Source organism: Pocillopora verrucosa, chromosome 11 (assembly GCF_036669915.1).
Source record: "Pocillopora verrucosa isolate sample1 chromosome 11, ASM3666991v2, whole genome shotgun sequence".
NCBI lineage: Eukaryota > Metazoa > Cnidaria > Anthozoa > Scleractinia > Pocilloporidae > Pocillopora > Pocillopora verrucosa.
The window spans coordinates 14,685,621-14,711,894 of NC_089322.1; the positions used below are offsets into that span (position 1 = coordinate 14,685,621).

The window sequence follows — 26,274 nt, forward strand, 5'->3', positions numbered from 1 at the left end:
CTTGCATACCCTCTTGGGTAGTGTATACCTGAGGGTTATTTTTAAGAGCTAATGTCAACTTGCATCAGACAAACAGCGGCAAGTCGCCCAAATTCTTTTTCTCTCCTACTTTTATATTTTGTAGCCCAATATGTCCTTATAATTGTGGTGTGGTTTTTTTGTGAAAATATATTTTAGTTTTTGAGAAATGAGTTTTTTCGTTCGACCGCTCAAATATGCAAATTTTCACCCTGAATATTACCCGAGTTGTGTGACCTCGTGTAACGAATTTACTTGACATCCGGTATTTCTGTCGGCATAATACTTTGTTTTATCATCTAAACTTAATCCCTGTCATTATTGAGGCCGGCAAAGAAATATTTATTTTTTGGTGAATATTTTTGTCCGACATACTTTTTCTATGTCGAAAAGTAGCGTCAAAACAAAGACAGTTTTAACAGTGACCGATATGACAGAATCTACTGAGCTTCTTGCTTTTAAAAGACAATAGGATGGCTATAAAGTTACTGTAAAAATTTCCTTGTGTATTTGTGTTGTTCTATCATAAGACGAACTCAAAGTCCGGCAAAATTTACTTGCTAGTGACTATGAAATATACATGGTGTGCCTACTTGTCGCTACCGTTTACTGGCATAAATCACTACAGTTTTGTAAAGAAATCTAACATGACACTCTTACCTTGTTTATTTATGATTTTATTAGCTGTTTCGAAGATCAAGTTATCCTCTACCACATTTTAGCCAGATTTAATTTGCGGTTTGTAAATCTTCCTCACATTATTATATTGGTTGCATGACAAGCGTGACACATATAAATTCAAAGATGAATCAACCTCCGAATTACCAACAGATGAGTTTTTTTTTCCCTCTTTCCATATCTTTAAAAACCTTCCAAGAATTACTGTATTCAGAAAACTAAAATGTCCAGATCCATTAATGTTCCTTTGCCGGCGGAAGTCAAAGAATGTTTACAAAAGTCAATTTGATTGACAAACTACATGCATAAGCGTTTCATCTTACATGCTAACAAGGAGATCTGCTGTTCATTTAAATCGTTCGCTGGTGGGACTTTTGGGTGTAGTTATCGACAAGACCGACGTTGCATATCTCAGGTGGTTCCCTTGCGTAGTTGTCAAAAAAACATTTCAAGTTACTTGCGGAGATCCAGAAACTGAAGTTGATCTTATATTGTCGCGAGCCGGCATCTTTGAGACGCCAAAAGATATCGATGATTTTAGAATTTGCGCTACTCATCGATCAAATCTCGGTACCGGTGTTGGGTGGATTCGTGGTCATTGGTAGATGTACAGTGCCCAAAGAAGTGTGCGGCCATGGTAAAGGTAGGGTTAAGTCGATTCCAAATGCCTATTGGGGAATTGGCAAGCGTGTACCACAGATGGTACGCAAGACGTCTGGAAAATTCATATAACCTGGCTATTTACCACCTTGTGCAAAATTACGCGTCCCGTCAGACTTAGGCCTCGATTGGGAATTGGTCTGAGCACTTTGTAGGCTTCCCGCCGTCTGGCGGGACGCGTAATTAAGCACACAGTGGTAAACGGCCCTTCCGCAGTAGCTACAAGACGCTGACAAAACTTTTTTCTCTTCACCGAAAATCACATCAAAATTTGTCCTTGCTAAATTTCAAGTGTGCTGCGCGTATCAGCACCCTCCGGGGAACCCCCATACAGAAGAGGGCGAATTTCGAAAACGATCCCTATAAAATTATAGTCCCTATAGTATTATAGTCTTTTCTGTGTGGGAGTGGCAACAACTGATATTTACTCCTAAAAAGTACCAATTTCAACACAAAAAATGTAAAAATCCCAAAAATAAGAACTCCTTTATCGATGTGCTCCAGAGGCTCAAGTCAGATCTTTAAAATTGTCGTAGTAGTGCTTATTTCAGGTATTTTAATGAGTGAAAAACACCCTAAAAGGTACCAGCTGGGTCTCTGGTAGTCCACTAAAGTTTGAGACACCGTAAAAGGTACCAGATCACTGATTTGACCCCTGAAAGGTACGACAAGCATCCTCACCCATTTCCAATCAACTCCTTTCCCCCTCCCCTACCAACCCTGTCAGCACCCTAAAACAAAAGATGTGATTTGCCAACTACAAGCTGTCAGTTTCACCTCGTAAAATTCATGTGAACTGGTTATTTACTTATAAAAACTTTTAAGCACTGATCTGTCAGATTTTTATGCTTAAAAGAGGCATCAGAACTATTTTCATGTCAAACTTGCAGTAAACTGCTTGTGTGTCATCCTTTGTTTTCAAAGTGTTCAACCGGGTATGACTGAAAATGGCACCTCGCTTTGATAGGAATCCTTTTGTTGTTGCTCCTTACTTCCTGAAATTATCACTTGAAATTCGTTTGGTAATATAAAAAAAAACAACAACAACACGAGTAATACATATATATCCAAATTCTTTCATCGCATAAAAAGTTGTAGGACCAAATAGCATATCAGGAAGGGACCATTAGACTTTTTATGCAGGAAAGGGGGCGGGAAGGGGGGGGGGTGGTTGGGCAATAACCCTCGAAAAAATCAACCACAGGCTTAATGCAAGAAAATACATAGTTGCAATTGGTAAAAGACCCACCACCCCCCCCCCGAGCATCGAAAATCTAATGGTCCATCCCCAAACTACTTTTAAATGGGATTTCATTCCAGAAGGAAATCAATTTCATACCGAGGTTACATCCAAGATAATTTAGCTTGTAAAAACAAGTATTAACGTCCTGAGGGTACTTTTTAATCTCTTGCATACTCTCTTGGGTAGTGTATACCTGAGGGTTATTTTAATCTCTTGCATACCCTCTTGGGTAGTGTATACCTGAGGGTTATTTTTAATCCTTGCATACCCTCTTGGGTAGCGTATACCTGAGGGTTATTTTTAATCCTTGCATACCCTCTTGGGTAGTGTATACCTGAGGGTTATTTTTAATCTCTTGCATACCCTCTTGGGTAGTGAATACCTGAGGGTTATTTTTAATCCTTGCATACCCTCTTGGGTAGTGTATACCTGAGGATTATTTTTAATCTCTTGCATACCCTCTTCAGTAGTGTATACCTAAGGGTTATTTTTAATCTCTTGCATATCCTCTTGGATGGTGTATACCCGAGGGTTATTTTTAATCTCTTGCATACCCTCTTGAGTAGTGTATACCTGAGGGTTATTTTTAATTTCTTGCATATATACCCTCTTGGGTAGTGTATACCGGAGGGTTATTTTTCATCTCTTGCATACCCTCTTGGGTAGTGTACACCCAAGGGTTATTTTTAATCTCTCCCATATCCTCATGGGTAGTGTATACCTGAGGGTTATCTTTAATCTCTTGCATACCCTCTTGGGTAGTGTATACCAGAGGGTTATTTTTAATCTCTTCCATACCCTCTTGGGTAGTGTGTACTTGAGGATCATTTTTAATCTCTTGCATACCCTCTTAGGTAGTGTATACCTGAGGGCTATTTTTAATCTCTTGCATACCCTCTTGGGTAGTGAAACCTTTGGGTTATTTTTAATCTCTTACATACCCTCTTGGGTAATGTATACCTGAGGGTTATTTCTAATCTCTCCTATACCCTCTTGGGGAGTGTATACCTGAGGGTTATTTTTAATCTCTCATACCCTCTTGGGTTGTGTATACCTGAGGGTTATTTTTTAATCTCTTGCATACCCTCTTGAGTAGTGTATACCAGAGGGTCATTTTTAATCTCTTGCATACCCTCTTGGGTAGTGTATACCTGAGGGTTATTTTTAATCTCTTACATACCCTCTTGGGTAATGTATTCCTGAGGGTTATTTCTAATCTCTCCTATACCCTCTTGGGGAGTGTATACCTGAGGGTTATTTTTAATCTCTCATACCCTCTTGGCTTGTGTATACCTAAGGGTTATTTTTTAATCTCTTGCATACCCTCTTGAGTAGTGTATACCGAATGGTTGTTTTTCATCTCTTGCATACCCTCTTGGGTAGTGTACACCCAAGGGTTATTTTTAATCTCTCCTATATCCTCTTGGGTAGTGTATAGCTGAGGGTTATCTTTAATCCCTAGCATACCCTCTTGGGTAGTGTATACCAGAGGGTTATTTTTAATCTCTTGCATACCCTCTTGGGTAGTGTATACCTGAGGGTTATTTCTAATCTCTTCCATACCCTCTTGAGTAGTGTATACCTGAGGGTTATTTTTAATCTCTTGTATACCCTCTTGGGTAGTGTATACCTGAGGGTTATTTTTAATCTCTCCTATATCCTCTTGGGTAGTGTATAGCTGAGGGTTATCTTTAATCTCTCCTATACCCTCTTGGGTAGTGTATACCTGAGGGTTATTTTTAATCTCTCCTATACCCTCTTGGGTAGTGTATACCTGAGGGTTATTTTTAACCTCCCATACTCTCTTGGGTAGTGTATACCTGAGGGTTATTTTTAATCTCTTGCATACCCTCTTGGGTAGTGTAGACCTGAGGGTTATTTTTAATCTCTCATACCCTCTTGGGTAATGTATACCTGAGGGTTATTTCTAATCTCTTCCATACCCTCTTGGGTAGTGTATACCTGAGGGTTATTTTTAATCACTCATACCCTCTTGGGTAGTGTATACCTGAGGGTTATTTTTAATCTTTTGCATACCCTGTTGGGTAGTGTATACCTGAGGGTTATTTTTAATCTCTCATACCCTCTTGGGTAATGTATACCTGAGGGTTATTTCTAATCTCTTCCATACCCTCTTGGGTAGTGTATACCTGAGGGTTATTTTTAACCTCTTGCATACCCTGTTGGGTAGTGTATACCTGAGGGTTATTTTTAATTTCTTGCATATATACCCTCTTGGGTAGTGTATACGGGAGGGTTATTTTTCATCTCTTGCATACCCTCTTGGGTAGTGTACACCCAAGAATTATTTTTAATCTCTCCAATATCCTCATGGGTAGTGTATACCTGAGGGTTATCTTTAATCTCTTGCATACCCTCTTGGGTAGTGTATACCAGAGGGTTATTTTTAATCTCCTCCATACCCTCTTGGGTAGTGTGTACTTGAGGGTCATTTTTAATCTCTTGCATACCCTCTTGGGTAGTGTATACCTGAGGGCTATTTTTAATCTCTTGCATACCCTCTTGGGTAGTGAAACCTTTGGGTTATTTTTAATCTCTTACATACCCTCTTGGGTAATGTATACCTGAGGGTTATTTCTAATCTCTCCTATACCCTCTTGGGGAGTGTATACCTGAGGGTTATTTTTAATATCTCATACCCTCTTGGGTTGTGTATACCTGAGGGTTATTTTTTAATATCTTGCATACCCTCATGGGTAGTGTATACCTGAGGGTTATCTTTAATCTCTTGCATACCCTCTTGGGTAGTGTATACCAGAGGGTTATTTTTAATCTCTTCCATACCCTCTTGGGTAGTGTGTACTTGAGGGTCATTTTTAATCTCTTGCATACCCTCTTGGGTAGTGTATACCTGAGGGTTATTTTTAATCTCTTACATACCCTCTTGGGTAATGTATTCCTGAGGGTTATTTCTAATCTCTCCTATACCCTCTTGGGGTGTGTATACCTGAGGGTTTTTTTTAATCTCTCATACCCTCTTGGCTTGTGTATACCTGAGGGTTATTTTTTAATCTCTTGCATACCCTCTTGAGTAGTGTATACCGAATGGTTATTTTTCATCTCTTGCATACCCTCTTGGGTAGTGTACACCCAAGGGTTATTTTTAATCTCTCCTATATCTTCTTGGGTAGTGTATACCTGAGGGTTATCTTTAATCTCTAGCATACCCTCTTGGGTCGTGTATACCAGAGGGTTGTTTTTAATCTCTTGCATACCCTCTTGGGTAGTGTTATCTGAGGGTTATTTTTAATCTCTCATACCCTCTTGGGTAGTGTATACCTGAGGGTTATTTTTAATCTCTCCTATACCCTCTTGGGTAGTGTATACCTGAGGGTTATTTTTAATCTCCCATACTCTCTTGGGTAGTGTATACCTGAGGGTTATTTTTTATCTCTTGCATACCCTCTTGGGTAGTGTATACCTGAGGGTTATTTTTAATCTCTCATACCCTCTTGGGTAATGTATACCTGAGGGTTATTTCTAACCTCTTCCATACCCTCTTGGGTAGTGTATACCTGAGGGTTATTTTTAATCACTCATACCCTCTTGGGTAGTGTATACCTGAGGGTTATTTTTAATCTCTTGCATACCCTCTTGGGTAGTGTATACCTGAGGGTTATTTCTAATCTCCCCTATACCCTCTTGGGTAATGTTTACCTGAGGGTTACTTTTAATCTATTGCATACCCTCTTGGGTAGTGTATACTTGAGGATTATTTCTAATCTCTCGCATACCCTCTTGGGTAGTGTATACTTGAGGATTATTTCTAATCTCTTGCATACCCTCTTGGGTAGTGTATACCGGAGGGTTATTTTTCATCTCTTGCATACCCTCTTGGGTAGTGTACACCCAAGAATTATTTTTTATCTCTCCTATATCCTCTTGGGTAGTGTATACCTGAGGGTTATCTTTAATCTCTTGCATACCCTCTTGGGTAGTGTATACCAGAGGGTTATTTTTAATCTCTTACATACCCTCTTGAGTAATGTATACCTGAGGGTTATTTCAAATCTCTCCTATACCCTCTTGGGTAGTGTATACCTGAGGGTTATTTTTAATCTCTTCTATACCCTCTTGGGTAGTGTATACCTGAGGGTTATTTTTAATCACTCATACCCTCTTGGGTAGTGTATACTTGAGGATTATTTCTAATCTCTTGCATACCCTCTTGGGTAGTGTATACCTGAGGGTTTTTTAATCTCTTGCATACATTCCTGGGTAGTGTATACCTGAGGGTTATTTTTAATCCCCTCTGTGCCCTCTTGGGTAGTGTATACCTGAGGGTCATTTCTAATCTTTCCTATACCCTCTTGGGTAGTGTATACCTAAGGGTTATTTCTAATCTCTCCTATACCCTCTTGGGTAGTGTATACCTGAGGGTTATTTTTAGCCTCTTCTTGGCCCACCTTACACGGCAGTCGTGCAAGGCAATATTCATAGGTGTGAATTTGTCCCCAATGACCTAAAATGCAATAACGTTGTTTTAGACCAGTTTTTCCCCTGTTATAGTCGATTTTGTTGAGAGCGATGTCTTTGGAAAAGCTAAAAATGCCGTTCCAAACTGAAACCTTCCTGCATAAAAGGTCATTATAAGAATAATTGCATTGCGCCGAAGCTTTTAGACCGAAAGGGGTGACCATCAGTTTAAAATGATGTGTATTGCTTGGATTATCTAATCAACACAGTTTCTGGACTTTAAAAGTTCAAAACCATGAGCTGTATAAAGAAGGGTTTGTTGGAGTTAACCTTATATAGGCTCAGGTCTTCGATCATGGAGGTGAAATCAGCTTTACTGGTGCCGCTTTTTAGGCTTTTTTTCGAGTTTCTTCGTTTTACGTGTTTTAAATTGTTGCTATGATGTTTCTGTAACATTTGGTCAGGAATATTTTTTGACCTTGTGTTAACGATTCATTGTTGCCTTCTTTAAGACATGTATTGTCTCTACAGAGAAAATAAGCTTAGCGTATCGCTCCTTAAGTTTTTTCGAATTAGACCCGTTAAGTTTGTATGAGGCATTTCTCTGGACTTTTGTTTCTGGAAAATGAGCGAACAAAGTAGAGTTGTATCTTGAAAATGATTAGAAATGTAATCATCGGAAGTTGCAGTTTTTTTCATTTCATTCGAAGGGACCCTTGCGAAATGGCTTTTGGAATTCCTTGGAATAAAGGTGTGAATTTTCACGGTAAATTCGGACTGGGAATTCCTAGGAATTCCTAGGAATTCCCAACCATAACAACTCTGGTTCTAAAAACCTAGAAATTCCTAGAAATTCCCAGAAATTCCCAGAAATTCCAAGTTTATAGCCAACAGGACTTGGAATTCCTAGGAATTCCTAGGAATTCCAACTCAGAGAACCAATGACTTTCCCTGAAAAGCTGTAAATCTAAAAAATTCCTAGGAATTTCTGGGAATTTCTGGGAATTTTTAGGAATGTTTAAGAATTACTGGGAATTTTAAGCAAAAATTTGAGGCTAATGATAATGAATACTTAAAATTAAAAAAACCCAGCTAAAATTCAAGTATTCAATGAAATTTATTTAGAAGCTTAATTAAGGCTTACATGTAAAATATTTTTGATTAATTATTAACATCAATGTGTGGTAATATTAGGATGGAATTTGATTTATTTTTCTTTTCTTGAAAACTTCATACGGATTAATCCTCAATTACAGCTATTCATATAAAATAGTTCTAATCAATCATTAAATTTGGTTTGACACAAATTGTGAATAAAATCTGTTGATTCTTTTCCATAAAATACAATATCTTAAGTTATATTTATATAGTTATATTCTTGGGAGTGAAGGGGCTAATTACAGACAAATAAAATTGATTTTTTGATTAAAATCTTGTTGTAACTGTAACAATAAATTAGAATGAAGTTATCCTAAACTGCAAACTTAGCTGCTGTTTGTACTGTTTGTATTTTTTTTTCCTGGGCTCACAATGAGTTGGCCTTGAATGAGGTTGTCAACAAGAACCTTGACTATTTTGTATCTGGATTCCTTGACATCTGAATCTGAAAAAAAATGATATATTAAAATATGTATGTTTAAAGCTCAGACCAGGCTTTTAAGATGGCTATGAGGAAAAGGGCATTCATTGGATTCTCAAATTGAGAAATCTCTGTTATGGAGTTAGTACATCTCTCTCATGGATTTTACTAAAAAAGGGCTAAATACATTATTTTGTTTTTACCAAGGAGGGCTTCTTTATGTACTAAGGTTTGTTATGAATCTTGAATGTTCCCAAACGTGACTAGAGGAATCTTGAAACCTTACTGGTAGGTTTATTTCATTGTAAAGCATAAGCTTAAGAAACTGCGGCATGCAAGTGACCGATTCGATTCTCAGAATTATTCTAGTTTCAGTTGCGCCGAGCGTTATGTAAGCTTAACTCAACCCGCTACATCTATTCTTTTATAAGATTTTGATCACAACGAATATCGCAATTTTTACTCCACACAAACTTTCAAAATCGTAGCTTTACAGATGGCCACTCGACCCTTGTTTGTACCGGTCCATATGTCAACTGTTGTCCCTTCTTTTAACTCCACGGCGCCAACGACTTTCTTCTCTTTTACAACACTCACGCTATTCTCGTTTTCCCATTGAACCACAATAAAAGCTATCTTTAGAAATGTTATATTAAGCAAAACAGTTGAGAAAAGCGATCAACCGATGAAAAGTACATTCAAAGATGAGCGCCAAATGGAGTCTTCTTTGTTTCCGCTCACGGGCATGATCACGTGGATCTTTTAGGACTTATCATTGGCTAGCAAAGTGAATCCGCTGGCTTGCCGATTGCAGTGTTAAGAGAAGTGCCCAACTTTATTCTGACTTCTCCGACCGGTTCTCTGCTTCTAGAAGATGGATAGCTTGGTGATATAAATAAAGATGTGAGCTCACTCTATGTAGAAATAATCGACAAGAATCGATCGTATTACAAATGCACGATTTGTGGCCGAAAGTTGTCGAGGAAACAAAGACTCGAAACTCACTTGAGTTGTGTTAATGGCAAAGGTGAGAAATAACATAAGCCAATCACAGTTTTGAATGCGACTACAAATCGTCTTTTACCCTCATATTTATACTAGTTATAGTTCTCACTAGAACTGCCCCCGCCCTACAGTACCATTTTCTTTTTTTTTTTTTTTTTTTTTGAGTTGGGCTTGTTGTTTACAGTTGTGTAATTTTTCTGTTATGCTGTTACGGAATTGCGGCTCAGTACTTTGGTGTTAGTAATTTTGGATCTCAAAATACTACAAGTGTACAAAATGTAGTTTTGGGAAGTGCTTGGGGTTTTTTTTTTTTTGCTGTGTGGTTTAACTTAGGATTTGTTTGTTCTTCACGACCAAGAAGAAGCAGAATGTAGGGACCTGGGTGAGTTTTAACATTGGAATGTTATAGGTGGCATTGGAGAACAATTTATAGACAGCATTGAAGAACAATTTATTGTTATATAGTTATTAGACACAAAATTATACCTTAAGAGGGCCCACATTCTCTCTTCTCCAGTCTTCCTCTATACTAGGACAAATCTCGTGTCAAAGACGCCGATCCTAAAAGTCCTCGCGCGCGTATCTTTTTACTGGCAGTCCATGACCATTTGCGGGAAAAACGTTGATACCTTGCGGCCGTGCAAGCGATCAAATCGAGATTTTTTCTGGTTATGATCTACCGAAAATACCCACATTCTCTCTTCTCCAGTCTTCCTCTATATTACACGGGGAGTCCTAAGGTGCCTCCTCAGGTTTTTGGCCCTCTGGGGCCAAAAACCCTGCGGGGGCAAAAAGAAGGATACCACATTCGGAAGTGTAAGAGATACATAGATGATCCCAGTGTACCAGTACCTAAATCTACAAAGCTTGACCGTAGCAAGCGTTCAGCAACACGTTCCAACACCGCCATCTCGATTCCTCAGTCAGTCGTTTCCACTGAACTTAAAGCAGTATTGACAACAGAGTAGAGTGCGTCTTACAAAGGAGAAACATTTGTACAAGAGACAGGAGTAGCTATATGCGATTACAGAGGTGCGTTGGAACTCTGGTCCACAAATAGTTATGCACTGCCCGAAGTATAAAACAATTTTGTTGATAGCTGACAGACAGAGAAGAACAACAAGTAAACTTAAGAGCTGTTATTATTGAAGTATGACTAGCACTTTTCATTTTTATATAAAGAAGGACTTGTAATTTGCACCAAAAATAAAAAGATGTAATATTTTTTTGGGAGATCCAGTGATTGGGACATTTAAGAAATTAAGTTATGAAAGGAAACTTGGTTGGTACTTCTCACTACTAGCAAGTCTTGTTGACATATTTTCAGATCAGAGTTTCAAATAAAGTAAATTGAAGACGTCATATAAAAGGTGTTTTTCCTCAAAGGGTACATTGACTACCTCTGTCTTGTCTGCATGCCAAATGTTTGCAAAGTGTGTGGATGATCCACAAGTATTGGAATTCTTATAAAAATGTTTTGTAAGAATAAAAACAGCAAAACAAATTACAGCAATTAGTCATGAAAATAGAGCAAAAAACTGAAAAAAAGCAGCAACAACAATCATGAAAAAAGAAAGATTAATTAGATGTTGAATTTGTTTGTCTAACGCATGAAATTTCTACTAAAAGTATTGTCAACAAAAAGTCTCTGACAGCATTTGAGGCAACTGAGCTTGACTGTTCCAAGGTTTCTAACAAAGGCAACCAGTAATGTAGGTTAGGGAAGTAAGATAACAACGTAATTATTGTTAATTATTGTGGAAGTTGGCAATTTCCATTTAACATAACTGACAGCTGGTTCATGAGAAAATCCATATTAATGTAAAGATTTACTAAAACTTAGTTTGAGTAATAAATTTCATGATCTTTAAGTTATAAACATGTACATGTATGTATATCTCTTGGTAAGTTTAGTATAGCATACCTTTTATTGAGCCAAAGTTTTAAGCCTCTGAAATTACTCTTTTTCTTAAAACCTTCACATTCAAGGTATTGAGAATTTCTTAGAATTTATGTGGACCTCAGGGTATTAAAATTGCCTCAAATTCAATTCCCAGAAATTCCCAAGAGTTCTACACTTCTTAAATTATAGGTAGTTTGTAAAGCTGAGAATTCCTAGGAATTCCTAGGGATTTCAAGTCCTCACAAAACTGGAGTCTTCCTTTCCCAGAAATTCCCAGTAATTCCAAGCTTTTTAAACCAGAGTTAATTTGCATAGTTGGGAATTTTTGAGAATTCCTAGGAATTCCTAGGAATTCCCAGAAATTCCCAGAAAACTGGGAATTCAGTTTGTAAGGGTCATTTGCATAATTGGGAATTTTTGAGAATTCCTAGGAATTCCTAGGAATTCCCAGAAAACTGGGAATTCAGTTCGCAAGGGGAGCATTATTAACTTTTTTGAAGCGATTATCGGATGTCCTGGAGTGTTTAGCGAACACCTCATGCCACCAAGAGGCGTCGAACCTTGGCTTGAATTGCTTATGCAAATCAGCTGGCTGCACATTGAATCCATATCTTGCGCTTTCCGTTTTACATCTGCGGTGACTATAAAATTTACATCTGTTTTCATACGTTTAGCAGTTCTTTGTCATTATGATTGACAGCTAGGGAACGTCAGGTGGTAGGTTGAGGGGCAAATGATTTTCATGAACTGAGGAGTATTATCATAATTTTAATTTGCTCATTCGTATCCCAGGCCGACGAATATTCGTATTTTGAGCCTTAAGTAGCTAAGAAGCTTTCGAGAAACAATCGTTACTTAAAAAAACAACCGATACGAGAAAACAATCGTTACTTAGAAATGCTGACATTCGGTAGGACTACAAGGTTTGGCGTAATTTGATTGGTTGACTGTTTAACGCACAGGTATGTAGTAATTATACCGCACGCTGATCGGCTACTTCGGAAGTGATAAGCAAATATTATTCACCTCTGAGAAGACGAAGAAACGAAATCGCGAGTCAAGGCGGTAATTTCCGACCATTCATTGGTATATTAACAGAATTAAACCAATTTGTTAGTTTCTGTGTAGTATCTGATAAAATGACGATTCACCTCACCGTCGGTAATTAATTGATAAGTATTGTTTATTGCCTTTGAATATTTTTGCTTCAAGAGAGAGCTTGGGAACGAGGTTAAAGTCAGTCAGGCGTAGAATTGTTACGTAGACCCTTTTCCAGAGCTGGAATCTCGTTTCTGCCTTCCTGCCGATAGATGTATGCCACGACCATTTAAGATGTCGACAGCACTTTCATGATCTATAGCGTGATACAAGTCCTCAGACTGCTCATTTATTCCTCTAGGAATCTCACTCGCAGAGACCCAGCCATTAAGATTAATAATGTTAATGTGAGAAAGGGGTTTATCTTCAGTCAGCTTTCTCTCGGAAAATAAAGGCTTAAACCATTCATTTATTATAGCACTCTGAAAAGGAAGAATTTAAGAACGGGTTGCATTTAAACTCGTCTTGAACAAAGATTTCAGCCCAATCGCACCAATCAATGTGTTGTGCGTCACTACCTGCACGCTTGACAATTACATCAACAGCCGAACTCAAAGGATCGATTTCGATATCATGAAGCGGTTCTTTGCTAAGAGAGTTTTTGCCCGACAAATCAGACAATGCTGTGAAGATGTTCCTCAAGAAAATAACTATCCAGCTTCTCTGGCATATCTTGAAGACGGTCGAGAAAATCAATTTGAAGACCGAGGCAAGAACAAACACAGACTGTTTCTCCTTCCAGACGGTCACGATCTTCCTTCAACATTTTAAAACTACCTTTTTTGATTTCTGATGACAAGGAATCCAAAATTAATTCAAATGTAATGGCACTTAAATCAGGTAAGAGAAGTTGGAAGCCTCCTTCATCCCTATGTAACACGCGTGGCAGGTGCCTCAGTCGTCTTTTCAAATCTTCTGCCGAATGAACTGCTTCCTCGACTAAGTGTTCGTTGACATGATTTTCTTGATTTTCTTGATTTTCATTTTCCTTTTGAAAACGTGTTCGTTATAACCACAGCTTCAAGAACAAGAAAACACGCTCAAATTGCAAAGCTACTGATGGAATACTGGTCAAAACTCCCTTTCTATGAACCTCTCCATTTTCCTCTTTAAACGACGAAGATGATGTTGCCTCTTCACTTTCGAAGAAATTGTCTGTGTCCCGCTTTGAAGTCTCAAATTAAAATCCTACGGTGTCCAGGAAGGATTTCAAAACAGCTACTAAGCGCAGTACTTCGACGTCCATATCTTGCGCTTTTCAGTATCACTTAGCGGCGACCACAGTTCCTCATCGGATTATCATTTGCCTACCACCTGTCAATCATTATGTCAAAGAACTGCTAAACGTATGATAACAGATCTAAATTTTGGTGAAGGGTGAAAATACTATGTAATGCATTATGGGAGCCGTAATGGTGCAAAATTCAACAAATCAAATTGCTGCCAACGTGACTATTTAAGTCAACGAAAAAATTTGTCCAACTTCAACAACTGATATCAATATCAACACTCCAAACACACTGAATCTAACAACGAAAGTAACTCAACATCAACACAAATTCTCCTAGTCTGCAACCCTAGCGAATCACGTCAAAACCAATACAACTACAACGCTACCACGCTTTCAGTTTGTTTCAATAGTTCAAATGTTTATTGCCTTTGAATATTTTAATTTTTAATAAGTATAGAACTTTAACTTATGTAAAGCGCTTCTGAATGTTTTTTATAGTTTTAGTGCTATATAAATTCCTTATCATTATCATTATCATTACAGTTGCATGAGCGCAATAACTTGTTCCCAAGATCCCTCGGCCATTTCCAGTCGCTCGTACCCAAATCGATGAACGTGTTCTGTTGTTGAAATTGAAGCCCTATGCCGTGTTGGTTTTGACGGGATTCGCTAGGGTTGCAGACTAGGAGAATTTGTGTCTTTTGTTGTTGGATTAAGTGTGTTTGGAGTGTTAATATTGATATTAGCTGATGAAGTTGGACAAATTTTATCGTTGACCTAAACGCAGGCAGCCCAAGCTCACGTTTCGAGATGTATAGAATTTCATCGAATCAATAGAATTTCATTACAACGGGAAATAAGAAAACAATAAAAACAATGATGTGACGTTTACAGTGTCTTCTACACCAAGTAAGAGCCGAAAAAGCCAACTAATAATTCATGAAAGCGTCACGCGTTGAGTGACTTGGTGTTGAGTTACGAGAGGAACTTTTGAAAATTTAACATCTTATAAGGAATGGCTGGGGAACGAAATATGGTCGATTTACAACTATAAACATTTCGAAATATGAACATTTTTACAAGTAAATCGATAAAACTTACTCACATCCTGTGTGTCCGTTGTAATTTCTGGCGATTTCTGCCGTTTTAAGCTTGCTTTACCGTCACTGCTATTCCTGTCAAAAGACAAAGTCAAGGCTGCACATTCCGATTTCGACTGTTGTCCACGCGGAGGTGGTTTGCGCCCCGAAAATCCTCCCGATCGGCATTTTCCACAGCTATAGTTTACAATCTGAGATCATTTCACCCTGGGACATGTCTCAATACCAAACTCCCCGCGCATTTCGCCGGAAACGAGCGTTTTCTACCTGCATTTCCAAGTTCGCTCCTCTCTGGCTATGCTCTGGACACGGAGACTGGACACGGCCGCGGAAGAGACTTGGGTACGAGGTCAATTTTCTCTCTACCGCGAGTGGTACGGTCGATTAATGTATAATACTTGCCCCATTCCCACAGAGACACCTCGCCTTAATCTATTGTCCTGATCGACCAATCAGACACAACGCGTGACGCATTCATGAACTGATCGTTGGCTTTTACTCGGGACGTGAGCTTGGGCCGCCTGTGACCTAGATAGTAAATGTTGATGTAGGCAGCAATTTAATTTTTTGAATTTTGCACCATTACAGTTTCCATGATGCATGAGTATTATCATGATTTTTAATTCACTCATATCCCAGGCCGACGAAAATTCGTGTTTTGAGCCTTAAGTCGTACAGAGGCTTTCTTTCCCGTGCAAGAAACAATCGTAACTTATAAATGCTGACATCCGGTGGACTACAAAGCTTGGCGTAATTTGATTGGTCGACTGGTTATATATATAAACCCCATAAGTATGTGGTGCTTGTAGCGCGCTGATCGGCTACTTTGGAAGTGATAGGCAAGTACCATTCACCTCAGAGCAGACGAAGAAACGAAATCACGAGTCAAGACTATAATTTCCGACCATTTTTCGGCACATTTATAGAATTAAACAAATTTTTTGGTTTCTGTTTGGTATCTGTTAAAACAACTATTCACCTCACTGTCGGTGATTGATTGATAAATATTGTTTATGACCATTGAATATTTTTGCTTTAAGAGAGATTGGGGGTGAGATTGGAGTCTGTCAGACGAGTTGTCAGGCATAGAATAATTAGTCTTTCCTAGTCGTCTTTATGGGGCGCGCCGTCCTTTGACTGATGCGACGAATCAACTCTTTTCAAATGTTTTGAAGTCCATTATCAATTTATCTTTTCATAGGATCATGAATAAATCAGTTTCTTTTCTTTGTGGGTCGAGACTGTCTTCCTTTTAATTCAGTCAAACTTTTCCCTGTTTACAGTGACGTATCTGTCTTTTGAATACAAAGAGACCTATTCACTCAAACGTGACAAATTTGCCGTTTATCTTGCACCACTCATCCGCCATTCTCGAACCCCTAGGCAGCCAATCTTGTGCGACGGTCAGGTTACGCGTCACTTCCCTTCAATAGAATTTAAATCTCATGAGTACTGCCACTCTTTAATTCAACGCGCCATGCAAATTCCTCTAAATATCTGCCTACGAGCGACAAAGCTCGCTCAATATTTTTTCCGTAATCTGTGCCGTGTCCCTTTCAGTGATGATATTCACGCCGTTTTTCAGCTGAACCTCTCCCAAGGTAGAACCCAGCAGATGAGGTAATTTCAAAATAAGTGGACCTCAAAATGATGTCCGAAATGAGCGATGAAGACCTCTACAGCTGTTCTGCTTCTGATACAGACGAAGATGAATTTCACAAATGGCCACGAGTCGAAAGAACATCCAGATTTTCGCTAGTTTTCTTTATTCTCGGAGTTTCTCTGATAGTGCCCTTCACCACATTCGTTTGTGCGGCTGAAGATGTGTTAGCAGGAACTAATAAACCAACAGGATTGGTGATTATATCGTTAGCAGCTCCTTCGTGCATTCTCAAGGTAGTGTCGCTGTGTTTTCATCAAGTGTCGTACGTCGCTCGCGTTTTCCTCACGGCCACATTTGTCCTCGCAGGGCAGTTGTGTACAGTGTTCATTTCCAACCTTGAAGGTCGCATAGTGGGAGTTTGTTTGGTTTCTGTTGGAACAGGAATTGGAGAAGTTTGTCTTCTCATGCAAGCTGCAAAAATGCTGGAAGAAGCTGCCCTATGTTCGTTTATAATAGGAACCGGAGCTGGTGCAGTTCTAGGTGCTGCCTCTTACGTAGGTAAGTTACAAAAAAGGTTACATTTGAGAACTGTAGATATTTCATATTTTTCGTTAATGTACGTGTTCTAACATATTATGATATCATATGCGTGTTTGTTGTATAAAGTGATCTCAAGAGCTGCGAATATTTTATCACGTCACTAAGTAAAACATTTCTCATCATCTCGAAAATACCCACAATTTATTTCTTTTCATATTGTATTTATCTTGGTAGTTCTGCAAAACTTTTAAAACAAAGTTGTTTACAATGCTGCTTTACTGCTACGTCTATGATATTGATATTGTTCTCACTGCGTAGGAAATTTTAACTTTTTCCTGTTTGTAAATATACCAGGAAAAGGCTTTGAGGCATTTATCGGGGAAAAAAAAACAATCAATACATAATCAATTATTCTTTTAGTTAAATTGTAAATCTTACAGTAAAACCCCAGTACTTTGTGTAAATAATATCATAAAGTCTTATAACGGGTAACGTGAATCCCGACCGAGGACTGCCCTTGCAAATAGCCGACTTGATGATAACAATGAGCTCTCACGATAAATGACGCTTGTGATTTATAAGAGAGATGTGGGCTGATATCTTGCTCGCGGGCTAAACGCAACAGTAATTTAAGTACACCCTGTACGGCAAGAATCATGAAATGATTCAAGCTATACATTTTGATCGCTCATATAAATGAGGTTTCTATATCACGTTAATTTCTCCTGAAATGTGTGGCATATGCATTTGTAAAGTACAGCCCTTCCTGTTACCGCAAAATTCCTTTTATTTCGCGGAAAATTCTTCGCTAATTAATTCAATAGAGGCCCCCTCAAAGGCTTCCCGTTACGAAAGAAAATTTCAGTCGATCGACTTCCAAGATATTCACTGGGATTGATCTATTTTCTATCCAAACTAATCTGACTTTTTTGTGAGAAGACAAAAAAATCAAGATACGGCTAAAATACTAAGAAATCGACTGAAAATACGATTTATAACACCCCACCGAAAAAAAAAGGAATTAATACGTCAAAATTAGATTCATCAAGTTTCATTATATCGCTTCACGTAGACACGAATTTCAACTTCCTTAAATTTTTACGCAACAACGAAACAGTAGCAAACACATTTATCCGCCATAAGAAAAAGAAAAAGAAACTTTATAATCAATTTGTCCCACAGATAACCGTGTAGAAAAACATTTAGTTTCTTTATTTACGCGAAGACTATGCTTTTTGTCCTCATGTGAATTAAACACAATAAAAATTCACATTTCCCAGGAGCCACATATGTAATTCTTGATCATTGCCCTCCAAAAATTGTTTTTATTGTTGCTTTGCCACAAAGATCAAAGTCTTCACTTTGCGCTGGAAATTTTCGTTTTTTCCTGTTTGTAAATATTCTAGACCCCATTTGCGCTTTGTTTCATCTGTGCTAGAAAATTTCGGTTTTTCCTGCTTGTAAATATTCAACTCAGCTACAGCGTACAAACCTGATACAACAATATAAATTGTTGGCGTATTACAGTCGCATCAAAAAACGCAGAAAAACAGATTTGATACAAAGCTCAGCGCATAAAATGATGTTATTTGTATGATGATCCAAATATTTCAAAGTGGTTTCTGGGAATTTGAATTTCATAGCCTTAGATAACCAATCAAATACTCCACAAATGGACGACAGGGAACCCATGGATCGACCAACGGGCAAAATGTGGGTGCATCTGCGTCAGATATGCATAGAGAATATCTGTTGCGATAAGTCTTACGATATTCCATTGGCCTAGCTTTAATGCGTTCTGTGATTGGTCTAGAAAACCCGCGCCATCTTCTCCACCAAGCAGATGTAAAACTTAAACAAATCGCGATCCACCGGAATTCCCGCGCTTTGTTCACTTCGCTCGTGTTCGTAATGAGTTCTCATAGTCATCTTAAGAAATTCACCTCTGTTCTGATCGGCTCCTGTGATCACCATGAATTTAATTGAATGTTTCGGGTTTTTTTCACAGGCTTGACAGTCTGGGCCACAGTAGACCCAAGAACAGCCATATTGGTGTCCGCTATATGGCCGCCGTTGTTTCTCCTTTTGTTCACAGTTTCACGCGGAAATCTTCATCTCGTCTGCAATTCACAAACTTCTGGGTCAATATCACGGTTTGAACGGCGAAACTTTGAAGTTGACTGTCGTTTAACTCCACGCTGGAGAGAAAGATCTTTGTCGGTGTGGAAGTCTTGCCCTCATTTTTTGGTTTTGTTCTTGGTTTATTTTGGAGAATATATTGTCCTTTCGGCAATCCTGACGACGTTAGTAGTTGAGGGCGCAGGAGTGGGTCCAGAATTTGTCCCAAGGGGACATTTTGAGCACTATGTTCTGAGCACCATGGTTGGAGAGTTCCTCGGTCGAACTTTCATTTCCATGCTTCGCGCCGTCGCGCCCGGATTTTTCTGCATTTCAGCCTCAGTGCTCGCGATTTTTCCTCTTGCTCAGACCATTTTCCTTTTACTAGCAACCTGGTACCGACTTGTTCCAGAGGTGTGGATTATTTGGCTGTTGTGCTTCATTCAGGGCACAATTTGTGGGATGATCTTCTCGAACTCGTACCACATCGTCGCGAGAAGGTTCCTCTCGCAGCACGTCATATTCACTATCACGCTTGCGTGTATATTAGAGACCGCTGGTATTCTGACTGCGGGCCTGATTGGCTGGCACATCGAACCTTTGCTCCTCGGGCGCTGTATTCACCATTTTGGAAATAGATCGGATTGTTTAACACGAAGCACGGACCCAGGTTTTTGGGAATACGGAAATAGGTTTAACTATGATAGCAGAACTGCATTATCGTTATAATTGAAAGAGGCGTGGATAATTATTTTTATACTTAAACAGTGAGATAGTATAGCTGGAAAAGATTATTTAACTCCTTTATTCCTGCAACGATTACAATTTTTTTCGGGCGCAAATCCCGCGCGCGTTGCTCAGAATTGAATGACAAAGGAAATTGTTTGAGTAGTCAATGAGAGTGCGCCTTCGACGTTATCTACTGTTTCAGCAGAAACTAGTTTTAGATATTTCCACTGTATTCCAATGGTAAATATCTCACATGGTATAAAAATAATTATCATCGCTATTTTCGCTGTATTCCAACGGTATATTTAGAATAAAAATGGCATTTCTAAGTACATCGCAATTAAATTAACCCCCGACCACTGAAAAAAAAAAGCATAACGATTAATTTTTTATCTTGGAGGAAAGAATTATCGTTCGACAGTTTTCGTGTATTCACGGTATTCTTTAGATATTACAATCTTTTATTTCATTCATTAAGCTGTAAGAAAGAAGGTTTACAATGCTCAAAGCTGCCGCCTTTTAAATATCTTCCGCGAATTTCTGCCTTTTTCATTTAGGGTTATAGAGAAATGCATTAGATATTTCCCTGATCAATGACTTATCAGCGATTCAAGCTTGTATTTAGGAGACATTCTACTCCAACAACTTAAATATAGTATTAAATACTTATAAAGCTACATTGGTGAAGCTGTACAAAATTAATTTAACTTAATTATTAAGTTTATTGAATCAATAAAGAAGTGATAGCCTATTTCGTGAGTTCTGGTAAATTTGAACTTTTTTTAGGTGGATTCTGCTGGTTCTCTGTTGAAAAATAACTTATTTCCCGACCTAGCGTAGCCTTCTCAGCGTTCAGTAAGGCTTTTTTTATGCAACAGGGCCCAAAAGCTTGGAAAACACTATTCGCTTCCACCTTAAAGTTTTAACCCGATTTTGAATCGTTGATGGTAGCGCGAATCAGAAAAATCATACTTTGATTTGAGTCGATGAAATCAATATACACTAACGTCCGCAGTCAGAATACATTTTCGCATTTGAACGACTGCAAACGAAAAAAATGAAGTGGAGCCTTTCATTATAAAAAATTAAGGCAATTATCAAATTTGTGAGACCTTCAGGCGAAAAGGGAGGATTTTCCAACCATTTTCCTGACCCATGCCATTTCAATCGTCATTTTTTTTTTACCTCATTTCCTCTGAACAAAAGCCTGACACAGGCTAATAACTCCATCACAATACTTTTTAATTAAAATTCCGGCGCGTCTTTCATATAAACTGCGCATTAAAAGATTTTTGCACTAAGGAAACAACGTCAGTGTGGCTGCGTGGTTAGGACCCTGGTGTTGTTGGTGGTCCCAGGTCTAAGCCTTCTACCCTGCTGTAGTTCTCGTTCGCCTCAACTTCAACTTCTTGGCCGCTTTGTACAGAGGCAATTGGTTTGTCTCCTACCAGTTGGGATTTTTACACACTTTTTTTCAATTATTCATTCATTCGTATTGGCGCTGAAAAGCCCCATTGAGGGACTGGTCCATTAAGTATACAGATACATTATTACATACATACATACATACATACATACATACACAACATCAATTCTGAAAAACTTTATTCTTGATAATGAACAGTGATGGCAATGGTCAGATGTTAAAAAATTACAAAGGACGGATTGAGTAAAATATATACTGCTTTCCTGAAATAGCAGGTCTTCAACGCAGTTTATCTCAAAAACTCTTTACAAAGTTCATTCAAAGTCTGTTGCTTATTACAGCATTTTGTATCATGGCCAGTTTCCAACTTCAGTCACATATTGAAAAGATAACTGCTAAATATATTAGGATCCAATCCAAAAATATTTACCCAACTTTATCAATGTCTTCATTTTATAGATTAAACAAATACCCCATTTTCAAGGAATTCACAGTAATATGGTAGATCAATGTCATTATCTGAGCAATGCCCACCCACCCCTCCCCTAACCCAACATTAACCTTAAACTTAAGTTATCAGTTGCATTTTGTTGGGTTAGGGGAGGGGTAGGTGAACAATTGATCAGATACTGACATTGATCCATTACAGCATAAAAAGCCACAGAAACTACCTGGCTCGATAAATAACTTTACACCATTATATTTTCCTACAAAAGTCCCTTAATACAAATACTACAAAATTGTTTTCTTGTCAATGAAATTCAACATCAAAACTGCCATTCCTGGGTGAGTTTTTCTCTAGCCTATGCAGTTGGCAGTTGGTTGGCATGCAGTGCACATACAGCTTTGCTGATCACAAATATTTTCCTTCATTGCACACCAATGGCACTACCATTAACAATGGCTATCAAAATAGTCACACACATAAATGCCTGTTTGATATTAATGCTCCAAGTGCAATTGCATCAATGGTTTACAAATAATAATATAATATTTAATTCTAATATTTGCCAGCATGATGCAGATTATATTCCAAAAGAGGTGGATCATTCAATGAACTTGCACTTGCCATCTTTCTGGCCTATAAATTAATTAAGAATCAGTGTACAGTGAATGCCAGAGTAGGATGAAATATGAATGGTTAGCCACTAGACATGCTAAAATTATTGATAAGGATTCAAAGTTTTTCAATGCCAATGAGTTTACATGGGCATTTGTTCTATGAAGCAACCAACTTAAAACAATTTTTTTTAAGACTTCAGTTCTGATTTACTTTAATTTATAAATAACAATATTAGCTTTATTTCTGCATCAATAAAAATAGAATTAATCAATTAAAAATAAAAATTCTCCTTCATAAAAAAACTTTTTTTTCCCTTCCAAAATTTGAGTTGCCTAACTCCAGGTGCCACTCTTATGTTTGTTTTTATGTTCAATTGAAACAATTTGAAATACTAAGAGGATAACAAAAATAAGCCAATAGTTAGGCACCCTTTTTTTCAAATATATCAAGTTATTTTTTCTGAAGTATCTCAGCAGGCTTGAATCTTAAATCCTCGACTCTGATATACTAACTATGCCCTTGCAAGCAGTCAAACTTTTTACAATATAAACCATGATTCTGACCCATCATTTGCAGCAAAGCAGAAAAAAGCAAACCAACCTTAAAAATGAAGTTATTTACAAGTCTAGGTTGATGAGAGAGGGAAAAGACTAGGTCCCTGGTCTCAAGCACAGACCTCAGCTAATACTCAAGACCTTTGGCACAGTTTTGTCCCATACAGACCTCTTGCCTGGTCAATAACATGTAATTATCAACAATGCATGTAGATGATCTAGACTTAAGCAAAGAAAATCCAGATGCCAAGACACAGCCATATTGGACAAAGAAAGTGTTTTAACGAAAGGAAATTTCTTGCTTAATTGGGATGAGGTTTATTTCTCTGTTCAAAAGCCTTTCAGGGAAAATTTTTCCTATTCTTTTTTAAATATCCAATGATCAAATTGCAAGCAAAAAGATTTAAAATTAATTTTCTTTTAAAGCTTTCAGACCTAAAATCAAAATTTCACACTAACCCTGGGTTATCTTAACCTAGCTTTGAAAAACCCCGGGCAGGTGTATAGTACCACTCAAAAGTATGTTGACAGCCTCAACACGAAACTTGATCCTCAATCCTTAAAACAATTGAGCATTACAGATTGAGAATCAATGGTCAAAGGTTGAGTTTCAAGAGGTGGATCAACTTACTTTTTACCAGTACTGCAGTTGTCTTGAGAACCTCTTAACTAGGAAGAGGTATGTAACTGATTTAAGCATAAGAGGTGCAGGTTTAGACAACTACAGGACCGCTAAAAAGTATATTGACAGTCTCTTGAAACTCAATCCTTGATCATCAATTCTCGATCCACAGTTGGCAAAACTAGAGGATCTGGTTTCAAGGCAAGACTGTCTAGTTACTTCTGAGCAGTACTCTAAGTTCATCATTAATTTTGAAAAAGAAACAAGGATTAGGGAAATCAAAAAGAGATCACTGAGAGTGACCCCAAACCAGCTTATGCTTAACACTTTTACAGACTCCTCTCCCCTTCCCCTGCTTCTCACTTTATACTTTTGATGTTGTCATACATGAAATGGTCATAGACTTCCAACAGTCTCAGAGCATCAATGCTTTTTTCCAGTACACAACATTTTGAATCTTGTTTCATTGCTAAATAGTCCAATTGATCAAGTCTACTCTTAAGACCTGGAGACTACAATTGTAATAAATTAGAAGGAATTAAACTCTTCAAATACCTCTCTTGTCTAAGTCCTGTCCTAACATTTGCTGAGGTTTGAGGGTTTTGTCGCCCATTTGGTTCATGTCCTGTTTGACGCCTTACATCTAAAACAAAAAATATATTCCAAAATAGTTTGACCCTCAAACTATTAAGATGTGATTCAAAAGTCTCCCCTTTAGCCGTCACACGTTTTCTTGCAAATTGATTGTGAGAATTTAGAGTTACATCTAGACACACCCTTAACTTCCACATTCATCCATTCTTATCATCATTGGTAGATAATGTAAAGATATTGTAAAGAGAAATAACGTGACATTCACTGATTAACCTGTAACTTCTCTCTAGAAAATCCACACATTACCTAGCAAATAGGTAATGACTGTACTCAAAACTTATTAAGTAGGAGTTTCTATCTTGATCTAACACCAAATTCTCATAACTAATTTACAAGGAAATGTGCAGCAGCTGGAGGAGAAAATTAACAATCATATCTTGGGAGTTGAAAGGTTAAGGGTGAAAATACAAGAAATTGGTACAATGATTCAAATTTTCCAAAAAAAAAAATTGAATCTGTTTCCAGCCATGAAATGTACCCTTCACAATTAGAGGTAATAGACCTTCCATTCCTTTATGAACTTTCTTTTGTAAATTATTTTGTCACTTTAACCAACAAAAGAAGAAAAATATCAGTGACTGTTTTGAAATAAACGTCCAACAGTGTATCATGAGACACATGTAGGTATTTAAACAGCTGGGAATCCACAACTCCTTTTGTAAAAAACATAAATTGCCTTTTTTTTTTTCCTTCAAATGCAATAAATCCCAATCAAACAAGAGAGCTTGAATTTACATACACTGTGGTTCAGAGTTAAAGTCGTCTCTCAATTAAAGTTTTATTATAATGATAAAATCATGCATTCTTGAGAGAAACATTTCTCCTATATAAAAATGCACCTGATAAATCAAGTTCATCATCAGAACGTGGATCCTGTATTTCTGTCAATAAGTGTTCATCAGCGTATCTCCTGAAAATGAAATATTCAAGTCACCAGCATTACTTAACACTGTTAGCTTGAAGCGTGCAATCATTTAGTTATAGATACTGTATCAGGCCGTCTGAGTCGTCAACAACTAAATAATAAGCGTAAAAATATTTCCAAGCGAAAATATAAACCATGACTTCAGTAGCGATTTTACAAATTGTGTAATTTTGCTAATTTTTCTTTTCATACGTTTCTGTTTCAAAACTTCTCTGATTACAAAGTTATAACCCTGGTTCTTAGCATTTAGCACTACAAGAGCTAGATGATGTTAACGAACATGAAAAAAACTCAGAGCATTATTCGCAATTAAATATTCATAGTGTCGAAAAGCAGAACTTGCTATGGGCCAAATTATCACCACAAAGACAAAAACATTCCTGACTGTAAAATATATTTGACGTCAATACTTGCTTGAGCGTCGTGATAAGCCTATTTCAGAAGTATTCCATTTCTGAAATTTCGATCAAAACTGCGCATAATTTTACGCTTGTTTCGTTCCCACAAATAAACTTGAACGAGTACAAAATCCACCAAGAAGGTTAAAGTAAACAATATTTTTACCTCATTTAACAATAATTTCAGCGTTTAATTACAGTTCACAGTTTCCTATTAGGTATCTTGACTGGCTTCGCATTAAGTTCTTAAAAACATGTGATTTTAAAGCGCTTTGTAAACACAAAACTTCAAACTTACCATTTGCTCTTCGGAGCGAATGTTGTGAAGCGATCATAGCCCCGCTTTTGCCGAAAAGGCAAAAAGCTTCCGTCTTCTGTTCCAAAACACTGCCCCATCATAACAGATTACTGATAAATATACATTGGTCTGGGTTTGACATCACATTAGAGGAGGAAATTTCAAATATCACGCAAAAATTTGCCCATTCACATTCTTGAAAGCACAATATATTCCCGCTTTGGCTGACAATGATATACCCCAGTGGGGTGGGGACAGAAATTGCTGCCGCAATAAAGACTTGAGATAAGAAACCTCCGCAAATTCATTAAATTTTCATGGTGTGAAAGAAATGGAAACAACTCAATTTTATGAAAAAATTCCAATGTTCGTAATGAAAGCGAGTTATTACT

At 37.8% G+C, this 26,274-nt stretch overlaps 2 protein-coding genes and 1 pseudogene across 2 annotated transcripts; 1 reads left to right on the forward strand and 2 right to left on the reverse strand.

Moving 5' to 3' along the window:
* Window positions 1–12,779: 12,779 nt before the first annotated feature.
* Window positions 12,780–13,387, reverse strand: LOC136284207 (uncharacterized; annotated as a pseudogene).
* A 3,053-nt stretch (window positions 13,388–16,440) lies between these two features.
* Window positions 16,441–20,314, forward strand: LOC136284291 (uncharacterized). Its single transcript, XM_066174307.1, has 2 exons — window positions 16,441–17,113; window positions 19,104–20,314. The coding sequence occupies exons 1-2, from the start codon at window positions 16,600–16,602 to the stop codon at window positions 19,940–19,942; spliced, it is 1,353 nt and encodes a 450-aa protein (XP_066030404.1). The 5' UTR covers window positions 16,441–16,599; the 3' UTR covers window positions 19,943–20,314.
* Window positions 20,315–22,171: 1,857 nt separating this feature from the next.
* LOC131794548 (uncharacterized) lies at window positions 22,172–26,096 on the reverse strand. The gene is made up of 4 exons (XM_059112069.2): window positions 25,883–26,096; window positions 25,101–25,171; window positions 24,163–24,250; window positions 22,172–22,449 (listed from the first exon to the last, which is right to left on the reverse strand). The coding sequence occupies exons 1-4, from the start codon at window positions 25,981–25,983 to the stop codon at window positions 22,419–22,421; spliced, it is 291 nt and encodes a 96-aa protein (XP_058968052.1). The 5' UTR covers window positions 25,984–26,096; the 3' UTR covers window positions 22,172–22,418.
* Between the last annotated feature and the right edge of the window lie 178 nt (window positions 26,097–26,274).

Coding starts and splice junctions, on each gene's coding strand:
- LOC136284291 (XM_066174307.1), top strand. CDS start 16,600: ATGATGTCCGAAATGAGCGATGAAGACCTCTACAGCTGTTCTGCTTCT. Junction 17,114..19,103: donor AGGTGCTGCCTCTTACGTAG/GTAAGTTACAAA, acceptor TTTTTTTCACAG/GCTTGACAGTCTGGGCCACA.
- LOC131794548 (XM_059112069.2), bottom strand. CDS start 25,983: ATGATGGGGCAGTGTTTTGGAACAGAAGACGGAAGCTTTTTGCCTTTT. Junction 25,172..25,882: donor TTCGCTCCGAAGAGCAAATG/GTAAGTTTGAAG, acceptor TTTCATTTTCAG/GAGATACGCTGATGAACACT. Junction 22,450..24,162: donor ACAGGACTTAGACAAGAGAG/GTATTTGAAGAG, acceptor ATTAATTTATAG/GCCAGAAAGATGGCAAGTGC.